Source organism: Chinchilla lanigera, unplaced genomic scaffold, assembly GCF_000276665.1.
Source record: "Chinchilla lanigera isolate Chin_1 unplaced genomic scaffold, ChiLan1.0 scaffold00136, whole genome shotgun sequence".
NCBI classification, from domain to species: Eukaryota; Metazoa; Chordata; class Mammalia; order Rodentia; family Chinchillidae; genus Chinchilla; species Chinchilla lanigera.
In genome coordinates this window covers 118,887-137,555 of record NW_004955537.1, presented here as the reverse complement: position 1 = coordinate 137,555, position 18,669 = coordinate 118,887, and the positions used below count along the sequence as shown (strand labels likewise).

At 38.4% G+C, this 18,669-nt stretch overlaps 1 protein-coding gene across 2 annotated transcripts in view; it reads right to left on the bottom strand.

Moving 5' to 3' along the window:
• Positions 1-2,946: 2,946 nt before the first annotated feature.
• Zmpste24 (zinc metallopeptidase STE24) overlaps positions 2,947-18,669 on the bottom strand; it is a 51,886-nt gene continuing 36,163 nt past the window's right edge. For both annotated transcript variants that reach the window (XM_013507804.1, XM_005410552.2), the window contains 3 exons: positions 9,405-9,509; positions 5,318-5,461; positions 2,947-3,967 (listed from right to left, as the gene is read on the bottom strand). In XM_013507804.1, the coding sequence (XP_013363258.1) occupies positions 3,743-3,967; positions 5,318-5,461; positions 9,405-9,509 (474 nt within the window). In that variant the 3' untranslated portion in view covers positions 2,947-3,742. The remainder of the gene's footprint in view (positions 3,968-5,317; positions 5,462-9,404; positions 9,510-18,669) is intronic.

Genomic DNA, 18,669 nt, shown 5'->3' with positions numbered 1-18,669 from the left:
ACTGCAGTAAGACAGCCCATTCCTTTCCAGAGCCCAACACCACCCCTCCAGGGGCTGCATTCCTGGCCACACTGTAGCCTAGCACCAGGACGTCTTGCTGAAAGCACTGGGAGAACTGGGAGGACCTACCAACCAGTCCCCTATTCCTAACATCGAAGCCAGGGTATGTCTGCTAAACTCAGATCATGTTAGTCCTTGGCTCCAAACCTTCTGGCTTCCCACCACACCCCAGTAAAGTTTGAATTCTTACTATGGCCTGAAAAATCTCTCTCCCAACTTTACCTCCCACTCCACCTTTCTAGCACACGGCTTCCCAGCCTCTCTGGTCTTTTGGTGTTTCTCAAACACCAGGCTGGCTCCCACTTCAAGGCCTTTACACTTGTGCTTCCCTCTTCCTGACAGGGCCCAACACCTGATCAGGTGAGTCCTATTAACTGTTTTTTCCTACACATATATACCTAACATAAAATCTATCTTACATATTAGGCACAATAAGAGGTTCACAATTACTAATAAAACAGAGCAAGTATATAATAAAAGTTACGTGACTGTGATTTCTCTTGAAAGCTTCAAGACAAACACTAGTATTTTTGATCCTGGTCAAAAACCTGCTGTGCCTTACCTGTTACTATCATCTAGTGAGTTGGAGGAGAACTCTGACCCGAAGGCAGGGCAGCTGTCTGCTCACCAGGTGTAGGCAGTCCGATTGCTCAGGTCTGAGAACACAGGAGGACTCCTAGCTCACGTCTAGTCAAACTGTTTAGGAAATCTTCCTCTGGTAAGTTTCCTGGATAATAAAAGAAGAGCCCAAGATTCACCTGGCCGTGTTGTCTGAATATTCCACAATAGATTATTTTGCTTTCCAAACCAACTGTACTCGGCCTGACCCACACATGCTTTCATTACTTGCTCACATCATTGTGGGTGTATTATTTGCAGTACTGCAATCAAACCTTGTGCATGCTAGGCAAATACTGTGCCACTGAGCTATATCCCCAACCCAGTTGTGGTCTTAAATAAAATTTTGACCTTAAAATTTTGGCTGGGCTGGGCATGTAGGCAAGTCTTGCCTAGATGTATGCGGCCCTGGGTTCAATGCCCAGCACAACCTCCCTCCCCCCAAAAAAGTTTTTTGTTATAAATTTGGATACAAGTTTCAGATTACATGTTCTTGGTAATTTTCTTTGTACAGTCCCTAAGGACAGAACTTCAGGCCCTCAACTGCTATTTAGCAAGTTTTCTGCTGATGATAGAATACTCAAAACAGTCAAAAACCATATATTTTTAAGTGTAGAAGTACATAAAACATTGATGGAGAAGACCAAGCAGAAGGAAGCTTCCTCAGAAAGGGGAAATCTACACAAAAGATAAGCACTACCACTGAGCATATAGAGTATATGGAGAAAGCTCAGACCATCATCTTTGGTACTAAAGTCATTCCATTTATTCCAGGAAATTTGCTCCTACCCAAACAGAGGCAGAATTTACTAGCAGCTCTTAAAGATTTCACCAATGGATTAACTCAGGTAAAGGCAGTATACAGACACAGACCAAACTCTTGCCTTGGCATCAGAGATGTACTTTGCCAGGGTCACGCCTCTTTACCCAAGGATTTGTTCTACTTGACCCTGGTCCTGTCTACAACTCTTAGGACGCAGAGTGCCACTCTTTCCTCCCTTGGCTGGCCCATCTCCTCTTTCCCTTCTTGGCCAGGATCTCAGGAACCCACCAGTCTTCTCTTATCCTCCCTGAGCTCCCACCATCCAGACACTGGGTAACAAGAGTGGTCACATATTACAAAGCTAATTACTGTGCCATACTCATAGGTCAGGAAGACCAGAGGCAACTGGAGCAGCCGGGTAGGCCAGAGATAATTTAAAATTACAAAAATGAAGAAGGAATGACTCCAAATCAATCTTCTCAGGAAACATCAGCAAGAACCACTGTCTGTGGAGAAGAAGGAAGTCATGAAGAGGACTCTGTGTAAGGCCTGGGGACAGTGTTGATGACATTCAGAGTTAGGGCTACTTCTTCATGTGACTCTTCACAGATCACCACCTCATTCTTCTAAGGCCAAGAAACACACATCTGGGCAATACATGACACACAAATTATATCAAATTAAAGACAAGGTACACAAGTCTACATTGGCAATTTATAATGTTTTACTTGTGCAGAACTGAACTTTGCATTTAAAGGCACAGAAGTAATAAAAGGCAGTTTTCAGAGCCTGAAGTATAAGAAAAAGACACTGGATAAAAACCACAGGGGCTGCTCCATGTTAGCTGTAGGAAAATAAACAATGCAGTACTAAACTAGATTTTAATTTTTATTATATTTCCATGTGAAGATATCACTGAAATGTCAGCTGAGCAAAAGACTATATGGCCAGATACCAAAGGTACATAGTCAACCCCACTTTGGAATAAACACCCAGAAAGTAAACATTACCAGTGAGAGGGGAGTATTAGACACAAAATAAGTTCTTATTCAAAAAGTGGACAGATGTGAAGTGGTCAAACATACAACTTTTAAAACTGGGAATCTTTCATGACAATTTTTGGAAAGTAAACATTATCTACACAGCAAGAATTATTAAGTTTTACAAATGGCTCCAGCCCTACTAGTACTTATGACTACTGCTAAAAATTACAAAAATAAAAACCAACTCTTCTGTCCTTGAAAGAGATAGAAAACTATATTTTTCCTGAAATATTCTAAAAGAATCATTAGTATTTGTCCCTTATGTCTCTTAAAATGTAATTTCTTTTTTCCCATATTCTGCCTGTTCAACATGGTAATTCCTGCTAAATGAAAGAATACACTTTTTACTGAATAAAAGTGAATGAATGAGTGCTGGGTGCAGTGGTGACACCTATAATCTTAGCACTCGCTGAGGCAGGAGGATTGCTGTGAGTTTGAGGCCAGTCTGGGCTGCATAATGAGTTCCAGCTCAGCCGAAACTACACAGTAAGACCTTGTCTCAAAAAAAAATTTAAAAAACAGAATGAATAAAAAAAAGCTAACATCCCCCTAGGTAGGACCATACCTACCAGGTGGAGACAAAAGCAAAAAATGAAACATTTATTTTTAAAAAGTCATTGATTTAAAACATCCAACATGTAATTTCTAACTTCAAAGCACTAACAGAAATTTTTGATCAGTGGGCAGCAAGAGAAAGAAGAGATTTGAAATCTAGTAGAACAGCAGAGCGTATTTCTAATAACTGTCACTTAAGTAACATTTCCAACCATTATCTTTCTTATTGAAAACACTGATTGGCCAGGTTAAATCACAACTGCACGAAGGTAAACACAAATTTCAACTTAGCCACAAGCACTGGGATTCAGGACTGTTTCCACCTTGCAGAAAGGACCAGAGGAGGTGGAGGAGGTGCCCCCTCTTCATGTGCACCCACAGCCCTTACACGCAGACCCACATGTGTAAATACATAAAACAAGTTCTGCATTTTCTTAAATAATAACAAACTAATGGAAAATCAGATGTTAAAGGTAAAACTATGCCTTTAAAAACATTAAGCTTCAAAATTTTATCCAGTGTTTTAAGAAATTGATTATTAAAATCATTTTTGAAATGAGATATTAAATATATTTAAATCTGGGCTTTTCTGTACCTAATTGTTTCCCTCTTTAAAAAAAAAAGTTTAAAAACATCAAGAGCAGGAACATGCTGCCAGGACAGAAATAATCAGAAATGTCTTCTGTCACAGACTCCAGGCATCTCAGTCTTGTTTTGTATTTTTCAAAGCCTGAAGTCTCTCTAGTAGCGGAGGATGAGAATAATGCCACATTGAAAACAACCAGTCAGAAACAGGGAATCCCAAATTATCTTTGTTTAGTTTGATCAAAGCAGAATATAAGTCTTTAGCCTTCCCGAGTTTCCTGGCAAATGCGTCAGCTTGGAACTCAAATCTGCGGCTTAGGACTGTGAGGCAAAAAGAAAGAACCTGGAAAAGGAAAGGAAGACAGTTTTAGCTGCCCCGCTCCTGTGGCTCAAATAGGGGTGTGTGTGTGTGTGTGTGTGTGTGTGTGTGTGTATGCGCATATAACATCCTTACTAAAGATACTGTAGGTTTTTTTAGCTGGGTGTGGCAGCACACACCTATAATCCCAGCACTTGGGAGGCTCAAGCTCTTGGTCTTACTGCTTCAGCTTCTTAAGCGCTACAATTATACCAGTAAGCATATGCTCCCATACCTGATTTACTTAAATAAATTTTTTTTTTTGTTTCTTCCCTTGTTGTTGAGCTGATAATCATTGCTACGGTGTGATTTCCCATTACAGTATGTTTAATTTTCTTCTTCTTCTTTTTTGTCTTTTTGAAACAGGGTCTCACTATGTAGTCCAGGCTGCCTCTGAACTCACTATGTAGCCCAGGCTAGCCTTGAACTTTCAGCAATCCTCCTGCTTCAGGCACCTGAATGTAGGGTTACAGGTATGTGCCATCACACCTGGCTGGTTTTCTTCTTTAACCTGCTTTATACAGGAGTGCAAATCAGATAAACAAGCTCATTAAGTAATAGCTGCTGGGGTCCAACTGAACAGGGTAGTCTTCTCCATGTAAAGGTGGGAGTGCTGCTGCAGATTATCCTTAGTGGCCTATGTTAGGGTTGTTCAGAGGGTTTTTTCCCCTTACCCTTATATTTAGTAGTTGAGTTTTCCCCCTTCCCTTATATTTATTTAGTAATTGAGTTAAAAATATACCTAAATAAAGATGGGATATTTGAGTTATTTTAGGCAGGTGGTCATAAATCCATAATCAGAGGAATACTGTCATGCAGCCTCTCTTAATCTGGCCACACATACACTCAATTATCATTGGTTTTGTTCCCTCACACAGAAGATTCTGCCCAAGCACTGTGAATACATGGCCTAGGGCACCTAGGACACGGCCTCCCAACATTGGTCTCCATCTACTCAATCTCTAAGGCATGTGTGATAGCAAGGTTTTCACTGCCTAAGTCTAATTCTCTAGTCCCACTCCACAGATAAATAAATGCATGTAAGCATTTATTTATTTTTGCGTGGATTTTTCTGTTACTTTTTCATAATGGTGAGTCAATCAGGGGACTAAAAGAATATTTCAACTACTTGTTAAGGCTGTACAGTTTTGTTGACTTCTTTTTATACTACCCTAAAGGGCTTAGAACTACAACAGGCAAAGTGTTCTGCGAGAAAAAAAATTTTGGGGGGGGGTAATGGGAATCAAACTCATGACCTCATGCTTGCCAGGCAGGCGCTGTGCTGCTGAGCTAAATCCCTGGCTATGTGAGAGAATTTTGAAGATTATACATTACCTCATTGTAAGGTGAAAAAATAAACTGGAAGATGATCAGCAGTCCAATTAGAGTAGGCTGGCTATCATAAAAACCAAACGCACCAAAAAGCTCCTTTCGGCCAATTAATACAGCAAATAAGAAAAAACACAGGAAAGAATTCATCTAGAAAATGACATGAAGTTTTAAGTTATTGTTCAGCATTTCACTGGGGGATAAGTAGCACCACAAAAGCACAACAGGGAATCATGATGGAATTTTAAGAAAGATATTAGTGTGAACACAACAAAAGTTACTTCGGTAGTTTATAGTTTCCCTTTTAATTTCAAAGGGAAAATAAAATTTCCCAAATGTGTAAATGTTCATGTTAAATGTTTTCTATAAAGGAAGGCTTGAGTTGGTCTCTTATAATTGAGGGTCTGGATGTAATCAATAGAATTGGGATATTTTCACTCCAAAGTGAAGGAACTAGAATGATTCTGGATTTGTTTTATAAGACCTCAATCAGACACAAAGCCTCCAACCCAACCATAATGTGAGGCTCCAAAGCAACAGGTTTCCCTTCAGTTCTCTTTGGGAGGACTTTAGTAGCTGTACAGAACATTTAGGAAGATCAAAAAAACATGGAAAACAAAAAAACAATACATAAGAAAGGTGGGGTGGGACCAAAAGCCTATACCAGTCCATAAACTTCCTCAAGTAAACGTGCAGAACAAATACCATTCTTTTCGCTTAGAAACTTAGAGGCCACACATACTATAATTAAGTGCGCTGTTCCGAGCCATTTACCAGGTTAATCCACATGCTGTTGCTTACATCACCAGGGGCCCAGGCTCTCTGACTCAGTCCTAATCACACAGTGGGTCCCAGTGACAAACTCCAAAAGAAAACTCATAATGAATATGCCCACATGCATAGTCTGTCCACTTTTGTCAAGTAACTATTGTTCTTTTGAAAATAACATTTGGGTTGCTACTGGGCCCTCCTAGATGTAGACTGAATTCCTGGCCATAAGACATCTGAGCTATTCCTCCTGAAGTAGATGCTATGGAGCCACCCGGCCAGAAACTGGTATGCTCAGGGCATCCATCATCAGACAGATGTGTACACAAAGGTGTGCAAATGAAGCAAACCAGAAGGCAGAAGGAAGCTAACAAGAAGCTGTTTCTATTCTAGTGTGCTGACTCCTGACACTCTGCCCCTCAATCAGTCTTTCCTCACGAGGAGTTCCCTACAGTCACTCAACTGAGGAAGAAGAAAACACTGGAGCCTGTCATACATATAACAATACAATACGCCAGCTTGGAAGGCAGTGCAGAGGGAAGTACTCCCAGCCAGGGCAACTTTAAGTAGATTGTCTCACTGTCTGCTCAGTGGAGGAGACAGGGCCTGAGCTGAGGACATATAGTGATTTACTGGCAGCGGGCCACCAATGTATAGATGGATGAGGGCTTTGAAACAAAGTACAGCAAGGATAGCAAACCTTTTAGAGTTTTCAATGATAACAAACAGCTGTCTGTGACATGTGTGCCATAGGTTCACCACCACTGAAATGTAATGGAAAATTTATAAAATCTTATAGGAGAAATTAAAAAATCAATCAGTAGCCTGTGACTATGTTGAGACAGGATATGCTCATGTTGTTGGCCACGTATTAGACTGCTAAGTTCAGTTAGTCTTGACTGTCTGCATCCAGCTGCTTTTTTCCAAATACCTGGCTAGGTCAACTTGACCACATCCAGCTATAACATCTGTGTTTTTCTGCTTAAAAATATGTATATATTTAATTTTTATTTTGGCTTACCTCAAGGACTTTATGGCCAGAACAGACTGGCCCACTCAAGGACACATTCAACTCTACCCACATTGCTCAAACCCCCTCCCTCACAAAATGTTCCTGTCTAATGATAAACAATTCCTTTTAAGTAAACCTACTTAAAACAAATCTGACAACTTATGACTTGACTCTTGTAATCCATGTAACAGTCACATAATAACCAGCTATCAGCTTTGTACTTCCTGCTTGCAAAATGCATTTAAGCTAAAATCAAAACTGGGCTGATGACTTGGAATAGGTTCTGATCAGCCTGCTAGCATTACATTAAAGTTGCCTTCCAAACTCCTCAGTGTGGAGTGGTTTCCTTTCAGTTCTGGATTTTTCCCACAGCAGAACTAGAGGATGGCTACCGGGAGGTTTAGGCACGTGGGAAACTTCCAAAAGTATGTGGGAAACTTCCAAAATCAGCCAAGAGGATGCTAATCCATTGGCCTACTGTGATTTTCACTGAAGTCCCACAAGGAGAGGAGGGTCCTGATGATCAGATGCTGACAACTGCTCTGTGATGGTCAGCCAGCCTCTCTTCTACAGCAACAGAACTTGGTCGAGGGACTCATGTACAGTGGCTAAGGTGACAAACATGGAGTTGGTGTATTAGTCAACAATAGACCTCTCCCCACTGGCTTCTGCTGGTCCCAGTCTGTCAGGAGATACAACTGACCCCAGCCTTGACAAGGCATCAGTTTAGGGACCAGACCACCACCTTGTACTAGGCCAATTCCACTGGACCTGTTCCTTCAGAGAAGGGACAGTGATTTTCCTTACTAGACCGAACACTTAATTTGAACTTAGATTTGGATTTAATTAATGTTTTACTGACTGCACTTATCCAATTAATCTTTAAGCCAGAAACATATTTATACCTAAAGATGTAGTGCAACAGGCAAGTGCCCCAGGCCTTCAGAGTCTTCCCATGCCATGCATCCCCCAGAACCAGCTTGTTGGCCTTTCTGACAGGTACACAGATCCACCTAAGACTCAGGGAAGGCACCATATGCTCAGAACCAGTCCATAGGATTTAGTGTTGTTTCATCCACTGTGTGGAAACCTGCTCATTCTGATGTATTAATACTCAGAGGAGAAATGTTATTGGAATTACTTTCTTCTTTATATCTCACACAATTTTCAGTGAAATTACTTTTAAATGATCAAAAACATTTTTTAAAAGCATGTTAAGGGCTGGGAATGTAGGTCAGTGGTACAGCACTTGCCTAGCACGTCCAGTGCCCCAGGTTTTATATGCAGCATGGTAGGGGAGCATGTTAATATCTAATTTCTCTATGCTTGCTCCTTTCGATAGTCACAGCTCTTACATCTAAACAACTCTGAACCTGGTGACAATGATGATGATAACAATAAATATTTACATAACAGTTACCTCACTCCAGGTATGCCTCTAATAGGTCTGATTCATTTAATTCTATGAAGTATCATCATTCAGTGAAAGAAATGGCTGAGAGAAGTTAAGGAACTTGCCTGAGGACACAGAGGAAATTGAGGCAGGGAGCCTCAATGGCAGTCTCCACAAGAAGCCTGGCTATGAAGTTTCTTTTTTTGTGGTACCTGGGATTGAACCTGGGGATGTTCTATGACTGAGCTACAGTCTCAATGCTTTTTATTTTTATTTATGTTTTTGTGGTACTAAGGATTTAACCCAGGGTTTTCAGAACTAAACTATATCCCCAGACTTCTGAAAAACATTTTGAAGCTGGGTGTGGTAGCACATGCCTGTAATCCCAGCACTCCAGAGGTTAAAGCAAGAGGAGCACCACCAGTTTGAGGCCAGCCTGGGCTACATAGTGAGTTCAAGGCCAACCTGAACTATAAAATGACACCATTTTCCCCCTCAAAAAAGAGCCAGGGATATAGCTCAACAGCACAAGTGCCTGCCTGGCAAGTAAAAGGTCCTGAGTTCGATTCTTAGTACAAAAAAAAAAAAAAAAAAAAAAGAGACAGGATCTTGTTAAACTACCCAGCCTGGGCTTAAACTTGTTATCCTCTGCCTCAGCCTCTTGAAGAGCTAGAATTACAGGCATGTGCTACTGCCCTGGGTAAAGTCTGTCTTAACCTCTTTAGTAGATGACCTCTTATACCAGCCATACTTCTAAATTGATCACTATGCTATAAAAATAAATTGTTGGGGCTGGGGATTTAGCTCAGCGGCACAGCGCCTGCATGGCAAGCACAAGGTCGTGAGTTCGATTCCCGGTACAGGAAAAAAACAAACAAACAAAAAATAAATAGATAAATAAATAGTCACTTCAAACTTACCTGGCTAATAATGATATTTTTGACTGTGTGTCCCAACTTCCAGTGCCCCAGTTCATGGCCTAATACAGCAAGCACCTCCTCATTTTTACATCCTTGTTTCTTATTCTGAATAAAGAATAAAAGGAAAAAAAATCATCGACAACCTGCAAAATGTTTGTACCTTCTAGTCTAGTAATATCCCTTCATAGACTTTTGTGTATAACGAAACATTCCCTAAACCACCATTCCATGTGAGACATGAAGCACTGAAGATACAGTCATCAACAAGGCAGATGTTCCCTGACTCTGCTAAGATTATAGTCTAGAGCAGGGGTGGCGAACCTATAGCATGTGTGCTGCAGCGGGCTATTTGTTATCACTGAAAACTCTAAAAGGTTCACCACCACTGGTCTAGAGTAACTTAGATTCAGGGGGGAAAAAAAAGGAAAAATGTACATTTTTTATCAGTAAGACAATAAATGGGGCTGGGGATTTAGCTCAGCGGCACAGCGCCCGCCTGGCAAGTGCAAGGTCGTGCGTTCGATTCCCGGTACCGGGGGATGGGGGAGGGACGGGACGGGACAATACATCAGTAAAATCACTTGGAGACCATATTATAAAGCCATTAAAAATCTTGTTTTCAAAGGCTATATTCTGATATGGGGAATTGCTCATGACATATGCAATCAAATAATTACAGAAGTGATCAAAATATACCTGAATTTTTATTTAATTTAAAAATCATTACAATAAAAGATGTTGCCATTAATCTTCCTCAAAATACCCCCTTACTTGAAACATATTTATCCATTGTTACTGCCACTTTCCAAAGCAGTTTTGAAGTCTTCTTTCATGAGCGGTTTTATAAGATGTGATTTAAAAATACAGTGAATGCTACTGCTGCAGGCTATCCAGCAGTAGGCTCATAAAAACATTACAATGTGCCCTCAGCTACCTTATTCACTGGATCTGGCACTGTGTGACTCTGGCTCTTCCCCAAAGTCAACCATGACCACAAAAGGTAAATTTTTTTTTGTTTTTTTTTTTTTTTTTTGTTTTTCTCCGGTACCAGGAACCGAACTCACGACCTTGCGCCTGCCAGGCAGGCGCTTTTGCCGCTGAGCTAAATCCCCAGCCCCTAAAAGGTAAATGTTTTTAACCAATTTGGAATATCAAGACAGGGGGTGGGGATTCAGCTCAGTGGCACAGCGCCTGCCTGGCAAGCGCAAGGTCGTAAGTTCAATTCCTGTACCAGAAGAAAAACAAAAACAAAACAAACAAACAAGATAGCCATGATAGTACAACAAAGGACACTCATGAAAGAAGACTTCCAAAACTGTTTCAGAAAGTGGCAAGAATGATGGGAGAAGTGTGTTTGAAGGAAGAGGGAATATTCTGAGGGAGATTAATGGCAATGTGTCTTTTACTGTGCTACATTTTTAAAAATTAAACATTCACTGCATTTTTCAATTATACCTTATACATTTGTTAGAAATGTTCTCAAAGATTATGTCTTCACACGGGAAATGGTCTACTGGGTGAAGCAAGCAGGAAAAAAAACTAACAGAAAGTATAACAAAGGGTTGGGGCTGGGGATTTAGCTCAGTGGCAAAGCGCTTGCCTGGCAAGCACAAGGTCATGAGTTCGATTCCCACTACCTGGGGGGGGGGGGGAAGAGACCGAGTCTCAACAAAGTGTTAATAGTTATTTCTATATGGTTGCACTACAATAATGTAAAACTATTAGATATCTATTTTCCAAATTACATGCAAATATCTTATTTCACTCATGACACAAAAATACATGAGGAATTGCCATTTTAAAATATTGAGACATCCAAGTTAAGATAAAAGAAGGAACACTTACATCTAATTTACTCAAGAGATTTCTTTCTTTCTTTTTTTTTTTCTAAGAAACCCACAGGATGGGAGAAACAGGAGAGATAAAAACATCTGTGAAGCAGGAAAAGTGGATAGGCAAATGATAACTAATTAAGCAGATCAAAAAAAGCTAAATTATAAGCTGGCAGTAGAAAAAAAATGGAGAGCCAGTCTGATTTATACCACTGAGGCTCAAAAACTTGAGAAGTAACAGCACTAATTACCTCTGGAACTGTGGGAAAAGAAGAAGTGGCTAAAATAAGAATTGGGCAAGGGCTGTTTGAGAAATGGTTAAAGCTCCAGATTCCCTTTCTAACTCTATGCACAGGCAAGTGCTTCTTTTCCACCATGGCAGAAACCTTAAAGTTTAATCTGTATGAAGAGAAAAAAAAGAGGGCCACAGATGAGGTGTGGTGGGCAAACCTATAACCCCAACATTCAGGAGGCTGAAGCACTAAGATCTCAAATTTGAGCCATATCTGGGCAACTGAGCAACTTAGTGTGACCTCATCTCAAAATAAAAAACAAAACAGACTAAAAAGCTAAGGAAGAATCCAGATGTAGTGGTGCATGCCTGTAATCCCAGCATTTGGGAGGCTGAGGCAGGAGGATCACTGGGAGTTTGAGGCCAGCATGGGCTATACAGCAAGACCTTGTCTCAAAAAAAGGGAAAAACTAAGGAAGATCGGAAGATAAGAGACTCTCCCAGAAAGTAGAACAAAGAGATTAAGAAATGGAAAATACGGCAGAAATGATGAAAGATCAGCATTAGAAACCCAACACCTAAGTAATAGGAGCTCTGAAAAGAGGGGGAAAAAAAAAAAAGAAAAGAAAAGAAGAAATTATAAACAAAATAATTCCAGAAAATTCTCTAGAACCAATGACCTTAATTTCCAGATCAAAAGGGCATAATGCAAATCCCCAACACAATAAATGAATAATACAGGTGATACCCAAAGGATTGATCATCAAAGGGCTTTAGATACTTCATCAGCAATCAAGCAGACAAGGGACCTATTGTGAATGCCTTCACAATCCCGAAGGAAAAGTATTTCCAGTCTAGAAATCTGTATCTCAGCCCAAGCAGCAAGCCAGGACAACAGAAACATGAACATGAGAACAAACACGGAGGGCACAAATCCAGAAACCTTACCTACTATGAACCTTCCTCAGGAAGCGAGGAAAGGGTATATTCTTCACCAAAGTGAAGGAATTGAGGAACAAAAGAACACAGGAGGAAAGGAAATCCCTAGGATGATGGAAAAGGGCAATCCCAGAACACTATGCACCAGATATAAAGCGAATGGTAGACTCAAGATAGTCCTCGAGGGCTGCCATTGTCAGGTCCCTCTATCGCTGTACTATGTTTTAAATCCGATGAGTCTAGCAGTAGATGTATGCCATTAAGAGAAGAAAGTAAATCAACATGGATTTCAATCCAGAAAAAGGACAAAAAGACTATTACGGGTGACTACAAAGGGAAGTCTACTATGACAGCTGTGTAACAGGACTTCAGAGGAAATATGTCACAGACACAGAGGACAGAAATCTCTCCCAGGATACAAGAGGGATGAAGAGAACTAAAACTGACAAGGCTGACGATGCAATTATCTTTGCAGGAAAGTTACACTGAGAGATGCTGGAATCTATGAGAGTAAAAAGATCCAAAAAAATTAATCACATTAGAAAAGGAATTAAAAGCAATCATTAAGCAAGAGGGGGAAAAGATAAAGAAGGGATGCTCAATAGTGAGTAATAATTGCATCGATATAATAATGTAAACACTGAATGTTGATTAAACCAAGAACTGTAACCTAGTTATATTGGAAGTACTGGGGGAGGGAAAGCACAGCAGATACTAGGACAAGAGAACTAAATCTCTATCTACCATAACTGAAAGTCCACAGTGGCGACACACAGTAGCATACATATACTACTCAGAAATACAGAAATGGATACAAGGAGCACCAGCAGCCAGCACAGGAAACAGCTAAATTTTATAAGTTTTGTATTCTTTGAAATTTTAAGCAATGCTGGTACTGTTTTAATAAAAACTAATGTTAACATTTATTGGAGCTCTGCTTTTAATTTTAGTATAACCTCTTGAGCCAATATACATAAAAAGATAATTACACGTAAGTGTACACACATATACATATACACATCTTTTTTCTTTAACACATATGAAAACTGGACTTGGAAAAATTGAAAAAAATAACCAAAGCTGCTAATATTTATTAAATAGTAGATATGCAGCAGGCCCTCACTTTAATATATCACAACCACACATATGAGATATGTACTATTATTTGCACTTTATAGATAAGAAAATTTAGGCACAGAGAAGTTAGTTAATTTGAGTATGTCCAAACAGTCAAAGAAGGGGAAACTGAGATTTGAAGCCAAGTAGTCTGATGCCAGAGGCCTGTGGTTTCACTTTTTTATACAAACCATGATGGTAAAGGTAAATTATTCAATATTCTTCAATCAAACCATTTTAGTGGCACATATGTAATTATTTGAAAATTATCAGTGTACTGTAAAACAAACATAAATGATAGACACGTATATAAATGATGAAGTATGTTCACAAAGCCTAAAAATATTGTTTTTGTTTTGTTTTGGTTCTAGTTATTTGGGATTAAACCCAGGGGCCTGTACTTGCTAGGCAAGTGCTCTAGTCCTGACCTACATCCTATCCCTTTAAAAAGTTTTTTTAAATTTTGAGATAGGGTGTCACTAAATTGCACACACTTGTCTTAAACTTGCAGTTCTCTTGCCTCAGCCTCCTGAGAAGCTGGGGTTATGGGTGTGTGCCAATGCACCCAGCTCTTTCTGTTTATATACTTTCCAGATTCAATGTAATAGTGCCATGACCACATTTACACACATGCACACACACTTACCAATATACAAGAACACATCTAGATACTTGCCTCTGACAATATTATTAAACAGATCATTTTTTATTTTATAGAGAATAAAAAAACAATAAAATAATAACAGACAAAAACAAAACACAAAAACAATAAAAATGATACAGAATTTCAAAACAAAATGATAGGAATTAACAGAGGTTGTTATAGTACATATTATCTTCAATGCAGGTGCTCTAAATAGATCATTTAAGAAACCTCCAAACACATAAAAATGTAGAATAAATTATAACAAATATCAATTTAAACATATAGTTAAGATCATTAGAAAGTAAGGAAAAGTCAGTGGTAAAGAATTGAAATTGATTGGGCGAGGTGTGGTGGCACACACTTGTAATCCCAGCACTCAGCAGACTGAGGCAGGAGGATTGCCTTGAGTTCAAGGCCAGCCTGGGATACACAGTTAGTCCAAGACCTTCCTGATCTACATAATGAGACCCTGTCTCAATCTCCTCCCCCAAAATAAAACAAAATAACAGCAAAGAAGAGTCAATATTGAGATTCTTTAAGTAGATTTATATCCATGAAGGATATATTCTCAGTCAAAGGTGGGCTAGTAAAAAAGATATGTTGGCAAAATAACACAATAGGGTCAAGTTTTATCAAAAATGGAAAAAGTCTATGAAAATTCAAAATCATTAACTGCACGTCTAGAAAACCCAAGCTGATATATTAAAGTGCTTCAAAGTTTGTACCACTGGGGACAAGTGACAGAAGCAAATGTAAATTTTCACTGAGGATTATATCCCAGATCCCTCAGGACTCCTGAAGATTAAGATCAGTGATCAAGTATGAGTTCACAATAAAAATTACCAAGTACTTTGGTAAACAAGTCACAATGCATGAGCACAAACAATAAAGAGCTGCATTAGCTCCATAAAAATTTGGACAATGGGATTGTCAGATCAGCATACAAAGCAAGCATGCGTTATACAACTAAGAGAACTAAGACCTTAGCAGACCGGTTTAAAAAAGAACCAAACAGAACTTTAAAATTATAAGATGGACCTAATAAAGAACAGATTAAACACAACTAACAAAAGCATCAGTGAACTAGAACAGAGAGATGAAGAAATTCCACATGATGGAATTCCAGAAAGATAAACTGGAGAGTGGGAGTAAAACAACTGTCAATGATACAACATCAGAGAATTTTCAGAACTTCAGGGAAGATATGGATCCTGATATTTAGGAGGCAGAGAGTATCCCAAGCAAGACTGAGATAAAGAAGTCCATACCTGCAGAACACCAAAATAAAAAGCAATCTTGAGAGCAACTAGAGACAACTAAAAAGAAATGACAGTAAGCTCAGAGTAGATTTTTTCATTAGGAACAAAAAAAGCCAGAAAACAAATGAACAGTATCTTTAAAGTGCTAAGAGAAATAGCTATCAATCTTAAGTTGACATCCTAGAATGAAATGAAATAACAAAATAGAATTTTCCAAAGGACTTTCTAAAGCATATATTTCTGGAAGAAAAGTGATTCCTAAAAGGACCATGTGAGACAAAGAATTAGGAAAAGAAACTGGTAAGTACATGGGTAAATCTAAATGATGACTGCATAAAACAACAATAGTAATAATTTGGAATATAAAAATGAGATAAAACTAAAATACAGGATGAAAGGGATAATTGTTTAAGGTACCTGGAATGTTAGGAAACAGTAAAGACACTATATATTTTAAGATTTTTTACATTTAATTTTTAGCAGGAATCATGAAAGAATAGTAATGTAAGAATCTCCAAACCTGCATTATGACCAAAACAGAATTTTTAAAAACCCTCAGTCAGTTCTAAAAACATGCAGGAGTGAGTGTGTATGTGTTGGGGTAAAGGGTGGGGGACAGTGGGATATGGAAAAAACAGAAAACAACAACGAAGAGTATAACATGATATAGTAGAAATAATTTCAAAAATGTCAGTAATCACAACATAACTAAACTAAGCTTGCAAAAAGTTACTTTCAGAGCAGATTTTAAAAGTAGGATCTACCTATATGCTATAAGATATATAAAAATTACATCAAAAATACAACGAAGTTACAACTAAAAAGATAAATAAGTGGTTTAGAAATTAAGCATACACATATAACTAAAAATCTTCTGTGAATTTTACCTAAATAATTTTTTTTAAAGTAAAAGGATAGCATCTAGCAAATATTAACCATTAAAAAGCTGAGGTAGCTGTACTAATAAAATCAATTTAAAGGGAAAAAGAATTATTAAAGAATGTGACAGTCAGGTTTGGTGGTACATGCCTATAATGCCAGCTACTGGGTTTGCTGAAGCAGGAAGACTCAAATTATAGGCCAATGTGGGCAATACAGCAAGACTGACTTAACATGAAATAAAAAGGACTATAGTGCAGCTCAGCACTAGAATTTTAAGGACAAAAACAAAAAAGCAAAAAAAATTGAAATATCAAGCAAATATTAATATAGCCAGAAAGATTTGAATAAAGTAAATTTGACCTACTAGACACACGTAGTACCTGACAACCAACAATTAAGAAAACATCCTAGAAAATGAAGGCTAACAGTTTCAGCTACTTAAAAGGGCAATTTTTTTTAAAAAAAGAAAAAGATGAACATGAAATCAGTTTTGTTTTATACAGCTAGGAAAATGCAGTATAAAGCCAGACATGGTGGCATACACCTGTAATTGCAGTACTCAGGAGGCTGAGGCAAGAGGATCGACACAAGTTCCAAGGGCCAGAGAACTGCACAGTGAGACCCTGTCTCAAATAAATAAATAAATAAGCAGGAAAAATAGAAAAATGCAACCTAATGGGAGTACAAGATTTACTGGAATCCAGATACTTTATCTTTTTTCCTTTTAAATTTTAGAGTTTTTAACAAAGTACATTTGGCAGACAAAGAAAAAAATCAGATAACTAACTTCCTGAAATGGTTAAGAGACACACAGGTACTTGTACTTTCAGGGAATGGTCATTAAGAAGCAATGAACTTAGAGTACCTATTAACAGACATCTACTCTATTGGGAAAATTAATAGTGCAAATGAAGCTTTACAAAAAGGGATATTCATGGAAGGAAAATTTTAATAGCAAAAATTTGGAAGCAATCCATATATACAAAAAAAGGAGAACGAATGATAACAAGAAAGACTAAAAATGTACCCATTAAGGTGTTTATGGTTTTTCAGGACCGATTTTTGTTTCTGACATTTTCTGACTTCTCTATTAAGTTCAGTAACAAGCAAAAATATAGCTAATGTTTTTGGTTAATAAGAACAATAACAGCTTCTACTTATTAATGACCTATATATCAGGCACTATGTATCAGGTATTTTAGATACAGTTCAATAACCTTCACTACTATAAAGCAGTTCCTATTAGACTTTTTTGGGTGTGACCTGTGCACTGAGTTACATCTTCACCTCCCTTCCTCCCTTTTTTTTTTTGGTCTTTTTTTGAGACAGGGTCTCACTATGCAGTTCAGGCTGGCTTTGAGCTTACTTTGTAGGCCAGGCTAGTCTCGAAGTCACAATGATCCTCTTGCCTCAGCCTACCAAGTGCTGGGATTACAGGTGTGCACCATCACGCCTGGCTGCTTTTTTTTATTTTTTGAGATAGAGTCCCAGTTAACATGCCCAGGCTGAGCTCAAATTTATAATTTCCTGCCTCAGCCTCGTGTAGTACTGGGATCACAGGTGTGTGCCACCATGCCTGGCAATATATATAAAATAAAATTCATATTGCAAAGCAGGCAACTGGTACAAATAGGAGCCTAAGGACTTTTATATACATATAGGCTCCTATTTTTACCAGTTGCCTGCTTTGCAATATGAATTGTGAGTTCCTTTAGAAGACAACCAATATTATATTAGATAGTTTAGTATAGGCTCTTGTCTCTTGGTTTGATGTCTGGGTTTACAACAGCATGGGAGTCACAGTCAAAGTTATGCTGATTTAGAATGAAGACAGCTTAACAAGGGTCACTGGGCACAGAGAGAAGACTTACTGATTCATGATACATTCTTAAACTCAACTGGATTTTCTTTTTCACCTACTAACTTTACACAAAAGAACAAAAATAAGTACCCTCTTATTTTCTTTTCTATAGCAATTTCCTTTGTATAAAATTGACATACTACCTCATTTGATCCTTTTAACTCCAAACTGGACAAGATGAGAAATATTATCATTATTTTAGAGATGAAGGAAAGGAAGGTGAGAAATGACAATGCCTTGCTGCTGGTCAGCAGTAGGTAAGTAGGTGGGTAAAGCCTACATCCCTTGGACTTTGCTTCTCTTCTATTCTAGTTAACAGTTGGACTTCCACATAACTCTAGCACTTGCTGGGAAAATATTTTCTTTCTTATACCAAAGGGCAGTTTTCATATATAGCTTTTAAATATTTTTATTTATTTTTACCTTAAATAGAAGTAAAAGCCATAACTCTAGAAGAAAACATTTATAATACAGTATGCAGATTTTTAAATACTTAAC